This window comes from Schistocerca cancellata, chromosome 8, assembly GCF_023864275.1.
Source record: "Schistocerca cancellata isolate TAMUIC-IGC-003103 chromosome 8, iqSchCanc2.1, whole genome shotgun sequence".
Classification (NCBI taxonomy): domain Eukaryota; kingdom Metazoa; phylum Arthropoda; class Insecta; order Orthoptera; family Acrididae; genus Schistocerca; species Schistocerca cancellata.
In genome coordinates, this window is record NC_064633.1 from 416,065,073 (window position 1) to 416,083,502 (window position 18,430).

At 42.4% G+C, this 18,430-nt stretch overlaps 1 protein-coding gene across 1 annotated transcript in view; it reads left to right on the top strand.

Annotated features, from left to right (window-relative positions):
* The window catches only part of LOC126094828 (endochitinase), an 87,495-nt gene extending 71,186 nt beyond the window's left edge, over window positions 1-16,309 (top strand). The window contains exons 8-11 of the mRNA XM_049909422.1: window positions 3,125-3,203; window positions 4,969-5,180; window positions 11,995-12,288; window positions 16,075-16,309. Of these exons, the coding sequence (XP_049765379.1) occupies window positions 3,125-3,203; window positions 4,969-5,180; window positions 11,995-12,288; window positions 16,075-16,212 (723 nt within the window). The 3' untranslated portion in view covers window positions 16,213-16,309. The remainder of the gene's footprint in view (window positions 1-3,124; window positions 3,204-4,968; window positions 5,181-11,994; window positions 12,289-16,074) is intronic.
* The last annotated feature ends 2,121 nt before the right edge of the window (window positions 16,310-18,430 follow it).

Consider the following 18,430-nt stretch of genomic DNA (forward strand, 5'->3'; position numbering starts at 1 on the left):
AAGTATCGGAAGTGGTCAGAACAGTATTGTGTGCAGCTGTGAGTGCATTATGTGGCAGCTAAATAAACTCCAAAGTGGGCGGAAGTTGATTCTCGTATGGTGGGTACTTCCATACCCAAGGTAGGCAAAATGTTTTGTGGTTCTAGGGGCACCGTTTTGGAGATTTGTCTAGATACAAGGAAAGCCGAAAAAAAACATCCGCTAACGAAAGTGTGTGCTGAGTCACCGTGACAGACGGTTATTGAAGAAAATGTTACGAAAAAGAAGAGGGCTACAGCTGCAGGAGTTACTGCAGAACTGAATGTCACACTCGCGAATTCTGTCAGCACTATAACAACACGAAGGGAGCTCCATAAACTTAGGACTGCAGGGCGAGCTGGAATTTCAAAACCACTCGTCAGTGATGCAAATGCCAACAACAGAAAAGCGCGGTGCCAAAGCCGGAAAATCTGTATTATGGAGCACATTCTGTTTCACACTATTTCCAACTTCTGGCCGAGCTTACGTCCCAAGGGTGAAATATGGCGGGGATCGGAGATGATTTTGACAGCCATATCGTAGTATTGCATAGTCCTCATGGCTACACTGCAAGGTCGCTTTACAGCCAACGGGCTTCCTACACCGTATTAGGCATGATATTGTGTCGTGTTTCTGATGTTTTCACATTTTTGTCCTCCCCTCTACTTTACGGAAGAAATTATTCTACACGCCCTATGGCAGAAATACTAAGACATGGATGCTGAATAATCAGTAGGCCTTAGAGTTGGTGGATCAACATTACATCACACTCTTTGCCAATAAGAAATAACTGAAGACAATATTCAATTTTGTATTCATAAATACAAAAAAATTCCAATGAAAGTACATTTTTAGGCAAACGATGTGGAGCTTTAAAGTCAATCGAAACCAATCCACCATTAATAATGGTAATTTAAACACTAAATAAAAATTGTACACCAAAATCTAGATTTAATATTACAAATTTATTCAAATCACTGCACACTACATACAATATTTACAGAAAAACGCTGTACGATGATAAAAAAAGTAAAAGCTTGAGAATTACATAAATAGTAACAGTAACTTACTCATCACAGTACGCCACTGGCCAATTCGTCGAAGATAAAATATTGATGCAGAAATATAAAAATTGTGAAATAAATGCAAAAAGATCATAACGAGATAATGATAAAGTAATTGGTGCAATAAGTGAAGATACATTGGAAAAGGGATAGGAACAGCAGCAGCTACTGAAGTTATGCATTCCTAGAGATGAAAATTACACATTATAGGACGCAAGTCCAAGAACATATATAAAATTATAAATTTTTAAAAGAAGAATATTTATTTATCAACGAGATTTTTATTGGATAAACGTATAAGAGTTAATACAAAAACAAAGAAAATTAACACAGTTCTTAGGACCATTATCACAAATGATTCGGAAGTTTGAACCATTAAATGCATTTATTGAGACTTTCGACAAGAATATCAATATCAGAAGAAATGAGAACCGAAACAGTACGCGACAGGAATGCTTTTCAACATTCAGCAGCACCTATAGTTGTATGGATGGGTTAACAGCATTCAGGAGGAAAGACTTCCAAAACACATACTATATGAAGAAAAAAGTGGGGCACCACACAATATATGAATGCAGGGGATATGTCCGTCAGTGAAGTAGAAGAATATTCCAGAAGATTAATGTAGAGGTAGAGGAAAATAGGGTAAAACGATCACGGACGTTTTGTAATCAGAGGTTCTGGTAGAAGAAATAAACTTTTTATAACAAAAAGACATGTACGAATACATATTATAACTGATATTACAGATAAATGACTCTAGTTATGCCCGTTGCAGATTTTGTTAAACCGAATGTATTAAAAAATAACATATATATGCATCTATGAGTACTCTGATTTGTTTTTCTTAGCGCTGCACATTTTCAGCTTGTTGTATGAAACTCTCATAACTGGTATTGCAATGTAAAATTTAAATTGGAACGAAGATTGATTTAGATTGGATTTGTCACTGTCGCTGTTATCCAACTGAACTGAAGGAATAAATGTTACTGATAGACCGTGTAGACAAAGTAGTGTAACCTGTAAAATTAAATACTTACAGCATTTTTATAATCTTGCTACCTTGGTGTGCCTGACTTACGTTGGACAATAAAACAGTCTCCACTGTTTGTATTCCATATCTCCACATTTTTTTTTGTTAAATGAAATAACTTGCTATATTAAGAACAGTTGCCGGCCGCGGTGGTCTCGCGGTTCTAGGCGCGCAGTCCGGAACCGTGAGACTGCTACGGTCGCAGGTTCGAATCCTGCCTCGGGCATGGATGTGTGTGCTGTCCTTAGGTTAGTTAGGTTTAAGTAGTTCTAAGTTCTAGGGGACTGATGACCACAGCTGTTAAGTCCCATAGTGCTCAGAGCCATTTTTAAGAACAGTAGTAGCAATGATAATGATTTAAATACAGGTAGTTTCTTACTGAAAGTGACGGGAATAACCAAAAACTTTTAATTGTTCCATTACTTAGAAAATAGCGCCCTTGTTGGTTCATCTTCATATGGCTGTTCAGATTTATCTTACTCCATTAACACATAGCTGACCACAAAATGTTCCCCATTTCTAGCAATAGTGATTGTTTCTTAGAGTTATGGTGCCTTCGAAATTCCTTCCGCATACTAAGAATAATGATGAATGCTATTCTGGTTAGTGAGGGCAAAACAATAAGTAGAGAATGACCGGTAGTGCTATGGAATATAGTGGGACGCTACTGAGGGGACCGGGGTGTACTAAGGCGGAGGAACAGCAGGCATGGCGGTAGAGGTGGGCCAGAGATAATGTGGGAGAGGGAGGAATGGTGTGGGGAGGGCCTAGGAACGCTCAGACAGAAGCAGCCTAACTGTCTCGGGATGAAATTTAATGACGCATTCTAGCATTAGGATCTATATTAAATGACGGATCCAAAAATAACAAGCTTACGTAAGAGTATAGCCGGTGTAATTGGAGAAGAGACGCAATTTTTTTGTTTTATAAATTTAGTGATAATTTTTACTCCTCTGAAGGGGAGGAACTCAGACAGTTATTAATTCAGTGATGTGTTTGCGGCTTACAGATATGTCTCGAAATCCAAGAAGTGGGTGGATGGACGGAGAAATGGGATGAAGCTGGAAAGGTTCCGTATGCATACAAAGGTAAGCTCAGATTATATACCAACCATGTGGAATGCTCAAGTCTTACCTAAATCTTCATCACGATTTTTACATTTACCAGTCAAAATTCAGTATCAGCTCAGCGACCGCCTAAAAATCGTGCTTCGAGATATCCAGTTGTCATTTTCCTCAACTGGAGGGTTCGAACATGCACAATAGTTTTCCTACACCTGGGAAACCATACACTGATTAACTGACGCACGGAAGAAGGCACTGTGAGACCTTCGTCTGAACGTACTCACGATTCATAACAAAATTAATGTCTTTAAAATAAAGAAAATGTTAAATTTATTATTATCCATTTCCCACGTGAGGTGACGGCTGTTACGTTCCCACAGTAATAATTGGTAGCATTCAGCCGTAATTGCGTGTAGGACAAAAATTACGGTTGAATACTAATAATTATTACTGTAATGAAACTGTGTTTCAAAAATCCGAGAACACATTAAAATGTTATTGTAGCTGAATGAATAGAATTATAAAGTCACAATAAACATAATTTGAAAGAGTAAATAAATGTGTGATCCTACAAACGTCGATGTGATAATCGAACTCTTTCCACACACGGGCCAACATGTCTTCCGAGATTGTGGCTGTTGATTGTTCAGTTCTCCCTTTCAATCCCACACCATGACGTAAAATATCTCCTTTTCATAACCCCATAAAAAGAAATCACAAGAGGAAATATCCGGTACCTAGGAGGCCGTTTTAGAGCACACTGTTCTGTTTCTCCACCACGAGCAATCCAGCGATTTGGTAGCACTATGTTCAGATACGCCGTAACATCATGCTGAAAATGTGGGGGTACGTCACCTAACTGAAGGACAAAGTTATCTGATTCTGTTTGTAACAAGGGCATTAACCAGTTCCTGAAGTAAGCACTCTCCATTAATAGTTTGTTCTTCAAAGGAGTAAGCCCCATAAAATTTCGTGTAAGACGTGGCACAAAAAACACTGATCTTCGGAAAATCTCGTCCTTGCTCAGAAATTTTATGCGGGTTTTCTGTTCCCCAAATCCAACAATTGTGTCTGTGAACTTTCCCATTTGCATTAAATTTTGCCACGTCCGAAAAAATTATCGAATTCACAAAACCATCTTCTTCAACCTGCAATGCACAGCAAAACTTGAATCATTGGCGTTCGTCTACAGGATATAACGTTTGCACTAACCATAGTCTGTATGGTTTCATGTTTAATTTTTTAAACAAGACACGCCCCACAGTCGTTGTTGACATTTCCGACTCAATTGAAGCTCTGTGCAGAGATTTTGCCGGATTCCTTGTGAACGCTTCTCTCACTGGTTCAGTGTCATTTGCATTCATACCTGGCCGACTACTTCTCTTCTTGTCACAGAAACACCCAGTTTCAACAAACTTCACATGCCAGCCGTAGATTGCCTTTCTCGTTGCTGATGTTTTCGCATACTTCACCCTAAATTTTCGTTGGACATCTGTTGCACTCTTTGTTTTTGTCAAATTGTAGCAGGCAGAATGCCTTCTGAACTCCAAAAAGCGCCGTATTGAATATGACGCCACCTAGCGACCATACATGGAACTACACATCAAACCTGCAATGAGAAGAAAACCTTACAGATTTACTCTTTCAGATTATGTTTATTGTTACTTTGCAAAATGCCACAAAACATTTTTAAAGTGATTTTTGAAACATACGCCGCTATATAGGTTAGGATTTATTAGGATTTACATGGTCTGCGAGACACTGACTTAATGTTACTCCCTGGTCGCAGGTACTCAGTGGGTGGGCTTCGAGAATCCAAAGAGTGTACAGATCAAGATGGACTTCATCAAGGCGAAGGGCTACGGTGGTGCCATGACGTGGGCTATCGATATGGACGACTTCCGCGGAGTATGTGGTCCAAAGGACGCCCTCATCTCCGTCATGTACAACAACATGAAGGATTACATCGTGCCGGACATTCAGTACTCCACCACCAAGAGGGTGAGTAGTGAGGCCACTACCGAAAAGTAATTCAACTTTTTATATGAGTCTGCAGGCTTACAAGGCGTTGTCATTGAAGGTAGAATTTGGTGGGTGATCACGAACCGTCATTTTACGCGTCAAAGTTCTTCATCAGAAGTAGGCGTCTTGATCCCACTATTGGAATATTCGTAAGGAGTCTTCTCATATTCCCACATTGTTGCAACTAGGGACATCAAAAGACTCCTGCAAAATATCCCAGCAGAGGGTTAGAAACGTCGAATATTGAAGAGGTTGTATGAAAAGGCTCGATTACCCAGATGATTGTATTTTAAATTAATTATGTTTTTCCCTACAACTGTGCATAATAATATTGTAGCATCAATAGGACCCCACTGGATCATAAAAAGAAAACAAAACCTGAAGCAGTAAAACACTTTAGAGTCTTCAGAACCAGAGTCAGTTTTACTATATTTCCACACAAATTTAAATCAATAAATTAATGTACAGGAGACTCATAAAAAATTTCTTAAAGACCAGAAGTACAACTGAAACAGATTACGTATAATCTTAAAAACATAAATCACTAATTGCTTACAGCCCCCAGCGAAAATTTTCTACATTTTTCAATGAAGAACTAAAACATTTTACAGAATAATAACATTTCTACATAAGGATAGAGAATAACTTTGATTTTTGGAACTACTAAGTTCATATTACAAAATACGGTGCCTTGTAGTTCTTTATAGATTTTTTACGTCCGCGTAATGTGGAGTCTGACTATTTGTTTGTGGGAAAGTGACAAGATTTTCTTTTTGTAAATATGTTGAAAATAATGAAATTTGTTTCCTGCAACGAAATCTGCATTTAATACACTCCTGGAAATGGAAAAAAGAACACATTGACACCGGCGTGTCAGACCCACCATACTTGCTCCGGACACTGCGAGAGGGCTGTACAAGCAATGATCACACGCACGGCACAGCGGACACACCAGGAACCGCGGTGTTGGCCGTCGAATGGCGCTAGCTGCGCAGCATTTGTGCACCGCCGCCGTCAGTGTCAGCCAGTTTGCCGTGGCATACGGAGCTCCATCGCAGTCTTTAACACTGGTAGCATGCCGCGACAGCGTGGACGTGAACCGTATGTGCAGTTGACGGACTTTGAGCGAGGGCGTATAGTGGGCATGCGGGAGGCCGTGTGGACGTACCGCCGAATTGCTCAACACGTGGGGCGTGAGGTCTCCAGAGTACATCGATGTTGTCGCCAGTGGTCAGCAGAAGGTGCACGTGCCCGTCGACCTGGGACCGGACCGCAGCGACGCACGGATGCACGCCAAGACCGTAGGATCCTACGCAGTGCCGTAGGGGACCGCACCGCCACTTCCCAGCAAATTAGGGACACTGTTGCTCCTGGGGTATCGGCGAGGACCATTCGCAACCGTCTCCATGAAGCTGGGCTACGGTCCCGCACACCGTTAGGCCGTCTTCCGCTCACGCCCCAACATCGTGCAGCCCGCCTCCAGTGGTGTCGCGACAGGCGTGAATGGAGGGACGAATGGAGACGTGTCGTCTTCAGCGATGAGAGTCGCGTCTGCCTTGGTGCCAATGATGGTCGTATGCGTGTTTGGCGCCGTGCAGGTGAGCGCCACAATCAGGACTGCATACGACCGAGGCACACAGGGCCAACATCCGGCATCATGGTGTGGGGAGCGATCTCCTACACTGGCCGTACACCACTGGTGATCGTCGAGGGGACACTGAATAGTGCACGGTACATCGAAACCGTCGTCGAACCCATCGTTCTACCATTCCTAGACCGGCAAGGGAACTTGCTGTTCCAACAGGACAATGCACGTCCGCATGTATCCCGTGCCACCCAACGTGCTCTAGAAGGTGTAAGTCAACTACCCTGGCCAGCAAGATCTCCGGATCTGTCCCCCATTGAGCATGTTTGGGACTGGATGAAGCGTCGTCTCACGCGGTCTGCACGTCCAGCACGAACGCTGGTCCAACTGAGGCGCCAGGTGGAAATGGCATGGCAAGCCGTACCACAGGACTACATCCAGCATCTCTACGATCGTCTCCATGGGAGAATAGCAGCCTGCATTGCTGCGGAAGGTGGATATACACTGTACTAGTGCCGACATTGTGCATGCTCTGTTGCCTGTGTCTATGTGCCTGTGGTTCTGTCAGTGTGATCATGTGATGTATCTGACCCCAGGAATGTGTCAATAAAGTTTCCCCTTCCTGGGACAATGAATTCACGGTGTTCTTATTTCAATTTCCAGGAGTGTATATAAAGAGAAATAGTTCGTAATGGAATACAAGTATGTAAAATATTTATCTTTCTAAACAGTGCTCACCATACGTATTATATAGCTTTTTTGTAGTGACAAAATTCTATTTAGACTGACTGGTCCCTCAAAACGATAATTCTATGCCTTACAATAGATACAAAACATCTGTGCGTAGTCCGCTGAAAGTATCCTTGTCAGTAACCAAATACAGTATTGTCGCTGCAGATGCAATCTTGTTTGATTTATTTGCCAGGGAATGTGTATGTGTATCGACCATGATAGATGTTTACTTCCCAAAAGTAATACCAAAAGTTTGACATAATTACTTTCGTTATGAATATAATTTTTACAAGTAATTTGTAATTCGTTTGAATACAACTTCAGAATTTGAAACTGCTTTAGTTGAATCTTTGTCCCATTTACTTTCGATCAGTTTGAATCAGACGAACATTCTACATTGTATGGCATATGTCTGATACTTGAGATAATTTTTTCTGTTATTTCATCTGTTATTTCATCTGTGATTGCAGATGTGGCATCTGAAAACAAAACTGAGTATAAATTTATATCTGAGGATAAATTATTTGCATAAAAATTGCCAACATTAGGGTTCGCTCCAAAATTATTTTCTAGTCTAAGAAATAATTACCTGTTTCTGATGTTACACTGGCCTTTGCTTTCTCACTAACTCTCTTTTTTTGTCTGAGCTACATAAAAACATTACCCCTGATTTCGTATCTTTCGAATCACAGAACAGAAGGGAGTGGTATGCGCAATAACAGAAAACCCTCTTGTCCTTCTGGGATCTGTCCGAAATTAAATTAGTTATTTTCTACAAATTTAGTGACAGTGCAAACTGTGCTATTATCTGTGTGAAGACAGTTCATTTTATTGAGATCATATTGTATTTTTTTGTGAAATTCTGAATTTGAATTGCAACAATTTTTCAAACACAATTGATATGATTGGGAAGAGCTTTGCTTCAACTTACCTTAGAGCATCTGGAAAGCATTCTTCTTTCGATGATTGATAAATTACTGAGGATACAAACATCACTATAGAAACACAAGATAACGAGCTAGTTATAATTTTGGTGCGAGTCTTATGCACAGACCTCCTATAAGAATCACCTATACATTGAGATGTAAGGTACTAGTACAGTGTAGTAAGCGTCATGTAAAAACATAATGAGAAGTGAAATTTATGTATGTGTGTGTGTACGTACGTATAAACGTCTGAAGATGAGCAGAACATACTCTAAACTTTTAGCGTTATGTTAAATTAAACACGAAATAAATGTAAATGCAACTGGTAGCAGTCTGTCAAAATTATTTCACGCAGTCTCTAGACTTCGCAACTACAGTACAGTTAATTACATAGGTCGACAAGTGTTGACTTTTTGTGTGTGGTTTCCACGAAAATATGAATTTCTTACTAAATCGACTCCGTTCATCATGAATATGAAGCCTGTTTCTCCACATCACGTCAGGCTTTGCACCACCACCATCATCAACGACGTCGTCGAAATCTGTACCCAATGAAATTGGAATGCAATTACAGGACGATGCACGGGAATTGGAACAACAAAATCGTTAAAAAAGACTCTTGAAAGACATATAAATTAGAAGAAGCATATATTATGTTGGACGTTTGCCCATGAATGAACGCTTGGTATCCTTCCTTTTGTGTGTCAGATCACCTTACGTATGATGCACCAGCGTAGTCAGACATCACGTTTATTCTCCAACGACCTTGATAGCGATGTTCCAGAGTTTTAAGTTCCTGATGGAACCGTTCATCATGTTCCTCTGATGTGTCAGACAAATTTTCTTGAAAATTGTCTAAGTGTGACATTAGAATACGTAGTTTTAGAGAAGCCTTGCATCCTAACTGTTTAAAATGACTATAGCATATCTTCCACTATTTCCTTGTAATCATGCTGCTTATTCTGGTCAAGGAAACAATGCTTCTACAAGCTTGCTGTTTTATTTCTGTCATTTTATTTTCGAAGTGCTCATCAGGCATCAACTCACGTACACCTGATCCAATAAACATCCCTTCTTTCAACTTTGCAGCCGAAAGATTTGGGAATTGGCTACATCGGTGTTGGAAACAGTTTCCTGTTTTGTCCAGAGCTTTCTCAGGATGCTTCATTAGTCCTAATTTTATGTACAGTGGAGTCATGAAAATGTGTTATGGATTAACCAAATGTTCATTCACAATATTCTTTGATCGCGCTATCAGGTTTTGCCTCTTAGGCCACTCTCTCCTACTCCAGTACTAATGTTATGGTCCACTGTCCCATCCACATATATAGCAAGGGATCTTGGTGTAACCTGCTTGCTGGCCAAGAAGAATTTCAATCACTTTAAAGCCCCCACACATAAGATACTGAGGTTCTTCATACTTTACATTTTTAAGGAGTACTGTCATGGTACTGTATGTCTCTTTTAAGTGTACTGAATATGCTATTGGAATTGATCCTAGCTCATTTCCAATAGGTAACAATACTGCGTTCAGACTTCGCTTCGAAGACTCTAAGTAATCTAGATTGCTTACTCTCATACTTCAGAGATCCCACTTTCGTCACTAATCCGGCGACGTCTTTGCAAAACAGCAATAAATCATCTTCAACAAAAATTCCCTAAACTCTTTATCAACATTTCTGTACACTGAATATGCTGTACCATGTGCAAGTAAATTATTTTCACTGAGACTTGATCCCAGAAGTTGAACTCCCTCTTTTGAGAGTCCTAAGTCTTTCACCAAATTGTTAAGTTATGTTTGAGTAAGAGATTGTGGATTGCTATCGGTACCACACTCGGGATAATCATATTCACTATTTTCTTGACTAACCTCTGGTTCAGAGAATTCATATGTACCGGTGGTGTTACTGGAGAGTGGTCGGCAGACCTGGACCAAGAGGGACAGGTCTAATAGCCGAATCTAAGTCTGGATATAAGATTTTGCTCATGTTTCTTCTTGTTTGGTCTACACTTTTGTCATAAAGAAATATAAAAATCATCGACATGATTCTTCTGTTCGCGTCGTGCTATGTGAATAGCGAAGTTTAAGCACCTTCACTGCATTTCCTAAATTGCTCAAAGCATGTGTGAAGCACAATGTGTGGAGAAAGTGGCTTGTTCGTATCTCCGAGCTTCATTCCGAAATAAGCAAAATATGATTTCTGCACGAACTGTGTTATTTGCCGACGTCTTGCACTTATCACATAAGTTCCACAGATACAACAAAATGTATCCGGGCTGTTCACACACTGCTTCCCTGATATTTTTAACATGGCTTCAATGAAATAAAACCACTCACGACAAAGCTTGTAAGCACCTTGTTCCAGCTGTAGCACTAACTCGACGATTTTTGCGGGGATAACGGAACGTCGGCTTAGAATCTCATTATCCCTCTCTACTGCACTGACCTACAAACAATGCAGTGTTGCCACATTTCTGTAGTTGTGGACAAAATCTTCCTAGATTTTATTGACAGTAGGGTGCGGGTAGTAGTTGAGGATAATCAGGATGAAAATTAGTGTAGCTTCAGGCGGGACCAGATCTACGTCTACATCTACATGATAACTCTGCTGTGCCTGGCAGAGGATTCAATGAACCACCTTCAAGCTGTGTGTCTACCATTTCATTCTCAAAGGGAGCGCGGGAAAAACGAGCACTTAAATTTTTCTTTGCGACCCTTGATTTCTCTAATTTTATCGTGATGATCATTTCTGTCTATGTAGTTGGGTAACAACAGAATGTTTCCGCAATCGGAGGAGAAAACTGGTGATTGAAATTTGATAAGAACATCCCGTCGCAACTAAAAACGCCTTTGTTTTAATGATTGTCACTCCAATTCACGTATCATGCCTGTGGCACTATCTCCCCTGTTTCGCGATAATACAAAACGAACCGCCCTTCTTTGAACTTTTTCGATGTCATCCGTCAGTTCCACCTGATGCGGATCCCACAACGCACAGCAATACTCCAGAATAGGGCGGACAAGCGTGGTGTTAGCAGTCTCTTTAGCAGACCTTTTGCAACTTCTAAGTGTTCTGACAATGCATCGCAGTCTTTGGTTTGCTCTACCCACAATATAGTCTTTGTGATCGTTCCAATTCAGGTTATTTGTTATTGTAATCCCTAAGTATTTAGTTGAATTTAAAGACTTCAGATTTGTGTGATATTGGAGAAGCAGTAGCGGCTCACTGCTAAAGCTCTGAGCCGCTTATACCTTGCAATTATGTGATAGGAATTTAAATTACACTGCATAACGTAGAGTTCGAAGCCAGTTGTAAGTTGGAAGGAGGGGCATCTGTGCAGAGACAACTGCATGAACGGAAAAAAATTGAAATCATTTTCAGGGTTGTTAGTGAAGAACACGACTTACTTTCCAAACGACAGAACTCATGTCGAGCTGTGTTATCGTTGCGGTAGTTGAAGACACATGAAGTTGTAGTCTGCCGACGGATCGTTGTTGCGAACCTCACGTCCTCACGTACCGCGCTTCTGAGTGAGTCCCCTTTTGCAGCCCGACTGGGACCGGCCGCCCCCCTGCGACGGCAAGAAGCCCGGTGCCGCCCCCGCTAGCACCACGACGCGCCGCCCGACCGCCGCCCCCACGCAGAGCACCACACGCCGACCAGCGCCGACCACCACCGCCGCCCCCTCCTCCTCGAGCAGCACAACCACGACGAGGAGAACCACTACCGCCTCCCGACCGTCGACGCAGCCGCCTCCGGCTGCCCCCGACGACAACGAGCTGCCGCCGGCCGCCATCGACTGCAGCGACGGCGACTTCGTGCCGCACCATGACTGCAGCAAGGTGCGTCATCCCATTCCCTCCACCAGCTGCCTTGTCTTCTTACACTTGCTTCCGTCATCGGTGCTCTGCCTGGCGCGAAGCAACCAGACAAATTTCTGTTCCTGTACCAGTCTCTTCATCTCAAACTAGAACCCACACCCAACGTCCTCTGCCACTGTTTTTGTGGAGAATGAGTCAAATATTTTTACCTGGTGATGGGTTCAAGGTACCGAAATGTGCGTTTTGGCAAGCGATAGTTGTAGGGGAGCACGAGATTTTGTGGCTCGTTTAATCCTCTTAGCCCGCGCATCAACGAGTAATTGAATCAAATATGGCTTTCTAAATGAACGATATAACTTCGTAGCGGCATTCAAAAGATCTTGAAAAGGTGAGTGCCGTAGTATAACGCTTGTTTTTTTTAAGTAGAAACTTTTTGGAAATTCATACGAGAAATGCGCTAAATTTGAAAGTCGAGATGGCCGGAATCAACTGTACTATGGCCGGTATTACACTATCATATTTCTTTGTCAAAGATTTGATCAAAGATGTAATCAAATATTCCGTCAAATATATTTGACAAAGATCTTTGACGTAGCGCTAGAAGTGGTATTACACTGTCATAATGTTTTTCATCAAAGTTCAAGATGGCTGACAACAACAACTTGTTATTAACCGCAGCAGTTGCATGTACCACAATTGCAATGTGTGCACATGCGGAAGAGAAGCGGGGGAAAAAAAGGAAATGTACCTGGGTGAAGCCGTGGGTTTTACCGACGACACGATAAAAGCATTCAACAAACCTTGTTACGTGAGCTTATAGTGGAGGACGTCAAGCCGTACATCAATTACTTAAGAATGGATAAGCATACATTTCTGTATGTGCTGAGTGAAGTGTATCCTCATATCACAAGGCATACTATTCACTTAAGAACTGCTACATCTGTAGAAGACAGACTCACTGTAACACTCCGATTCCTTGCTACAGGAGAGGGTTAGGTTAGGTTAGGTTAGGTCAGGTCAGGTCAGATCAGATCTCCAATATTCTTAATCTGTTTTTGTACTCAGAGTGCCTCACGTTGTAAAGCGCCTTATCAGATTCATACATCTCTATTAATTTTGTAGTTGTCGGCACACACCAACTGTATTTACCGGCAATATTTATAAAAACACTACAGACTACAGAACGCTGCAAGGATGCTAGCGCTCCATGTGGTAGCATGTCACATTGCAGTGAACAGAAGACAAGCGACTTCTTTGATCAAATCTACAGCGAGTCTCTAGATTTGATCAAATATTGGACGACATTTGACAAAGTTCCCTATTACACCATCAAATATCTTTGACAAAGATTTTTGACAAAGATATTTGACAAAGAAATTTGATAGGCCTATGCGAACTGGCCTCGTCTACAGGATGATTTTGCTCAGTGGGTACAAACTGAAGGAAACCGTCCCTGAGAGAGTTGGGAGCTACAAATATCATATTACAATATGGCAGGAAATGTCTTCAGAGGCAGTTACACCCACTTGAAGGTGCAGATAAGATCTCTGGCAGCGTAGGTTTCAGTGGTTGAAAGCACATATGTAAACACACCAGGCAAGTGGTAGCATTCTGAATGTGTTAGTGTTTTACCCCCCACTCAAGAGGGCAATGAGTCGGAGCACTATCAACTACTAGCCGCATTACTCTTCGTACTAGGAAGGACACGCCTTCCAGCAGGGAAGGCAGGGTCAGCCGCAGGAAGTGCATTTATGCTCGTCCGTGATGCGCTGTGGACAGATGACTGGTCCTACGAGGAGGTCGCCAATAATCCCCGCCCGCATATTTAAGCTGAACTGGTGCTGATGGTTGGCTGCCACCGTACCATGGGGATTCTCCACAGCGCACAGATGGGTGCAGCGTAGGATAACGGTACCGTCGCTCATAAATGTAGCTTCATCTGTGAATACGATGAATGGCCTGTGCGACGAATCAGCGACAACGCCGTCGCCGCAGAGGTAAGTCTATAGGTGACAAGACCTACAAGCCTTGTAAGTGATACGGATAGTGGCAGTTGTCATGGAGAATGTTCTACACGGTCGTCTGGCGGGTCACCTATCTGGTGCTGATATCTAAGTCACTGTCACAGATCGTGAACCTAATCCTGCAAGTGGGTGTATCTCCATTGGAAGGCATTTCCTGCAAAATGTCCATATGACCTTTTTTGCTTCTTATTCCTTCAGCGATCATTTCCTGCAGTTTGTCCCCATTTACCAAATTCAACCTATACAGGGTGAATCACCTAAAACTTGCACCGTAAACATTTCGGAAATGGAAAGTGCTGCTGATATGCGGTTTTCACCGAATGGACTGGTAGTCAGGGGCACGTACTGTTAGCCAATCAGCAAATTTTAATAACGCTTAGAAAATATGTTTTTGCGCAAAAATACACTTTTTAAATGTAAATTGCCTATTGGCATTAACAAACTAAACGTAGGATTAATTAGAATGTCAGTGGTGTTTCTTGCAGGATGCTAGTACGAGACGTTTACGAGATATCATTTTTGATAAATTCCCACACCAACACTTGTACAATACCTGAGGTACACACATTCAAGAACAACACAAGTAGATACACTATTTATGTGGATTGCTGACCAGTGACGAGACAACTGACCATCAGAGGTTGTGTTCAAGATGACCATCGGCAGCGGAAATACACGCTTCCATTCTGTTACGGACACGGAAAAAAAGTGCCAAGGGAAAAAAAAACCTCTGCGATAGTTGGTCGGGTGGTAAGAGCAGTACCGATTTTGTTACTGCTTGCTACAGGTCATGGCAAGGGTAGGCTTTGTTAGTAGTGGGTATCATGCAGGTCGATACCTTTGGCTTTGTGTGATGGTGTTACTCGGCGGCTGCTGCTGGGTGCCGGTGTTGGCTTCTCGGTAAGCATCAGCATATCTGTAACAGGTTCGTCATCATTTTGTGTCCGATAGGTCAGATATCGGATTCACACTGTAGGGTAGTGTTGGCAGTTTGTTTGTGCGTTAGTGTGCGAGCTTGTCGACTTCTCTGCTGTAGCTTGTTGGTCGGCTTTAATAGCAGCTGGCATACACTGTCAGTGTTGCTGATTTGCAGGGGCTTGTCGACGTTATCGCTTGTAGGTGTATGTTAGCTCGCCATGGGTGGTAGAGTCTTTGGCCGCTTATGCTTCCATCCACGGATCATAAGCCAAAGAATTATTGTAGTTTTTAACGTTCTCCATCTGAATTTTGTTTCTAAGTAAGCTTATTCATTATGGGTTCTGTAAATTGCGATGACTGGATAATAAATGAAATGCATCTACAGCTAGCTGCGACGAGTTACTTCGTTTTCATGAGCTGGTTATAGAGCCATTTCAAGATGGCATGCAGAAGTTTACAGATTCATTCTGAGAGGATGGTGTTCGACAGCGGAGATCGATTCATTGCGACATGAAGATAGGACACATTTCCGTGCATCGCCTAGTGTGTCTAGTTCCCCCCCTCCCCCCCCCCCCTTCTTTTGGTGTGGGTCGGCTTCATCTGGCATTGGAGTGACGACAATTCAAAATTTGGGGCTTAATATAATGGCCTAAGATGCTAGGTGTGAGATTTTTAACAGCTGTAAATGCCATAAGCTGTCGAAGCAGGAAAAAAACTCATTTTTTGGATGTTTGTGGGAAAATGTCTCTTTCGTACCTCGTTCCTCAATTCTGAGCACTCGGAGAACTCAGCGTGAACGCTAGTAAATTGTCCACTCACTTCGTTGGTATGTGTGACACTGTATGTGTGTGTATGTCTGTTGCAGTACTACCGGTGCGTGTACGGGAAGCCGGTGGAGTTCAGCTGCTACGAGGGCACCGTCTGGAACCCGCAGCTGCGCGTCTGCGACCGGCCCAACGATGTCCACCGGACTGACTGCTCCATGGCCAAACTACACTCCTAGTTCACCAGCACCTGTCACAGCTTCACCTCTAACTTATTACTCCCTAGTTTCTGTATCACATCCAAGCCACTCTCAAATAAACCATTTCTTTTTCAAATGCCTTCTTTTTCTATTAATCAAACTTCCAGAATAGCTCAATTTTTTACAGAACTCTTGCTCCACCTCAAAGGCAGAAAAGGTAACTAACACTAAGGTTTCTGTGTCGCTTCCAGAAGTATGGGGTCTGAACTGAGAGAAGTCACTCTAGCGAGGATTTAAGAGTGGCGTGATGAACGTTGTGGACGGAATGGGGCTGAATTCTGCCCGCTAGCACTCTTCTTCTTCTCCTTCTTCCCCTTTTTTTTGTAAGCACTTACTCATTCATTCAGTCGAGTCCCACATCCTATTCTATAAAGCTCATCGCGAAAGAGAGCTTTGAAGGGTGTGTACCAAATCAAGATATAGATTAACAGATGGAAGAAGCCCCTGTAGCCTTCCTCTGTAAAGTGTACTAACAGTAAATAATGAGTAGTATTAATATAGCAGGTCAGCAGCTGGAAGCAATTAATTCCATAAATTATCTGGGAGTACGCATTAGGAGTGATTTAAAATGGAATGATCATATAAAATTGATCGTCGGTAAAGCAGATGCCAGACAGACTCATTGGAAGAATCCTAAGGAAATGCAATCCGAAAACAAAGGAAGTAGGTTACAGTACGCTTGTTCGCCCACTGATTGAATACTGCTCAGCAGTGTGGGATCCGTACCAGATAGGGTTGATAAAAGAGATAGAGAAGATCCAACGGAGAGCAGCGCGCTTCGTTACAGGATCATTTAGTAATCGCGAAAGCGTTACGGAGATAATAGATAAACTCCAGTGGAAGACTCTGCAGAAGAGACGCTCAGTAGCTCGGTACGGGCTTTTGTTGAAGTTTAGAGAACATACCTTCACCGAGGAGTCAAGCAGTATATTGCTCCCTCCTACGTATATCTCGCGAAGAGACCATGAGGATAAAATCAGAGAGATTAGAGCCCACACAGAGGCATACCGACAATCCTTCTTCCCACGAACAATACGAGACTGGAATAGAAGGGAAAAATCGATAGAGGTACTCAAGGTACCCTCCGCCACACACCGTCAGGTGGCTTGCGGAGTATGGATGTAGATGTAGATGTAGATATGATTGGCAATTACTTCTGGTTTACTTTATACACAGTATTAAATAAATGATTCTATATTTTGGAGAGTGGTATACAGACCGGAAACAAGACAAGAAGTCTAGTAAACGTGGGCTCTAAAATGCATAGCTTAAGAGATATGAACACTTGTTCACCTTTGTTACTGTGAAACACATCTCTTCCACTGCAAGCTCTTTGCTGTTCGCAAAAGACTTACCGAATGGAGTAAACAAATAAGGACAAATTCTTCTGTTATTGTCCGTGCATACAGCATGCAGTAAACTTTTGTTGGTGTTGTTATTGCAACCCGTATTCACAGTTCCAGGTAAGTCCAGCGCGTACATCAGCTCTAATGGAACCAGTCTGTGTTTTGATAGGTTTCTGAAAAGCTCTTACGTTGTAGTTTTATCTTTGCGCTTACCAGTATAGTGGAAACCTATTATTCCACAAGGGAAATGGCAGCGATGATCTTCTGTGATGTTCTGGCGAATGGAAGCAACCACCGAATCCGTGTCCTTTATGCTGAAAATACACAGAACGCAGGGTACCACCTGCATAATTATTCAGCCATCTTTTCTAGCAACTAGCAGACTTGGCTCCATAGCTCCAACTGCGGCGGATCGTAGCAGACCTCGCACCATCTGTACTGCTGTTGTCGAGGAAGGAGTGTTGCAACGAGTGTGAGAAGATCCTGGAACTTGTGTGCGTAGAATTCCGGCGTCTATCGGGGTTACTCATCTTCTAGTATGGGAAATCGTGCATGAACAGATGCTACACCCATATCATGTACAGCGTGCGGGACACAAGATCAGCATGCCGGAATATAGTTCCCCCAATGGCTGTTGCAAAGATGTGGTCAAGGTCCACCTTTCGCAACGAGGACACTACTCACAGACGAGGCTGAACCAAGCGAGATGGGAGTGTCAGTTTTCATAACCAAAATGTGTGGCCTGCTGCACATCCACAGGCAATGATGAATGAAGGCGCCAGAGCCGATTTTCAGTTAATAGATGGGCAGGAATTATTGGCAGGAACTATTGGCGACAGACAAACACAAGA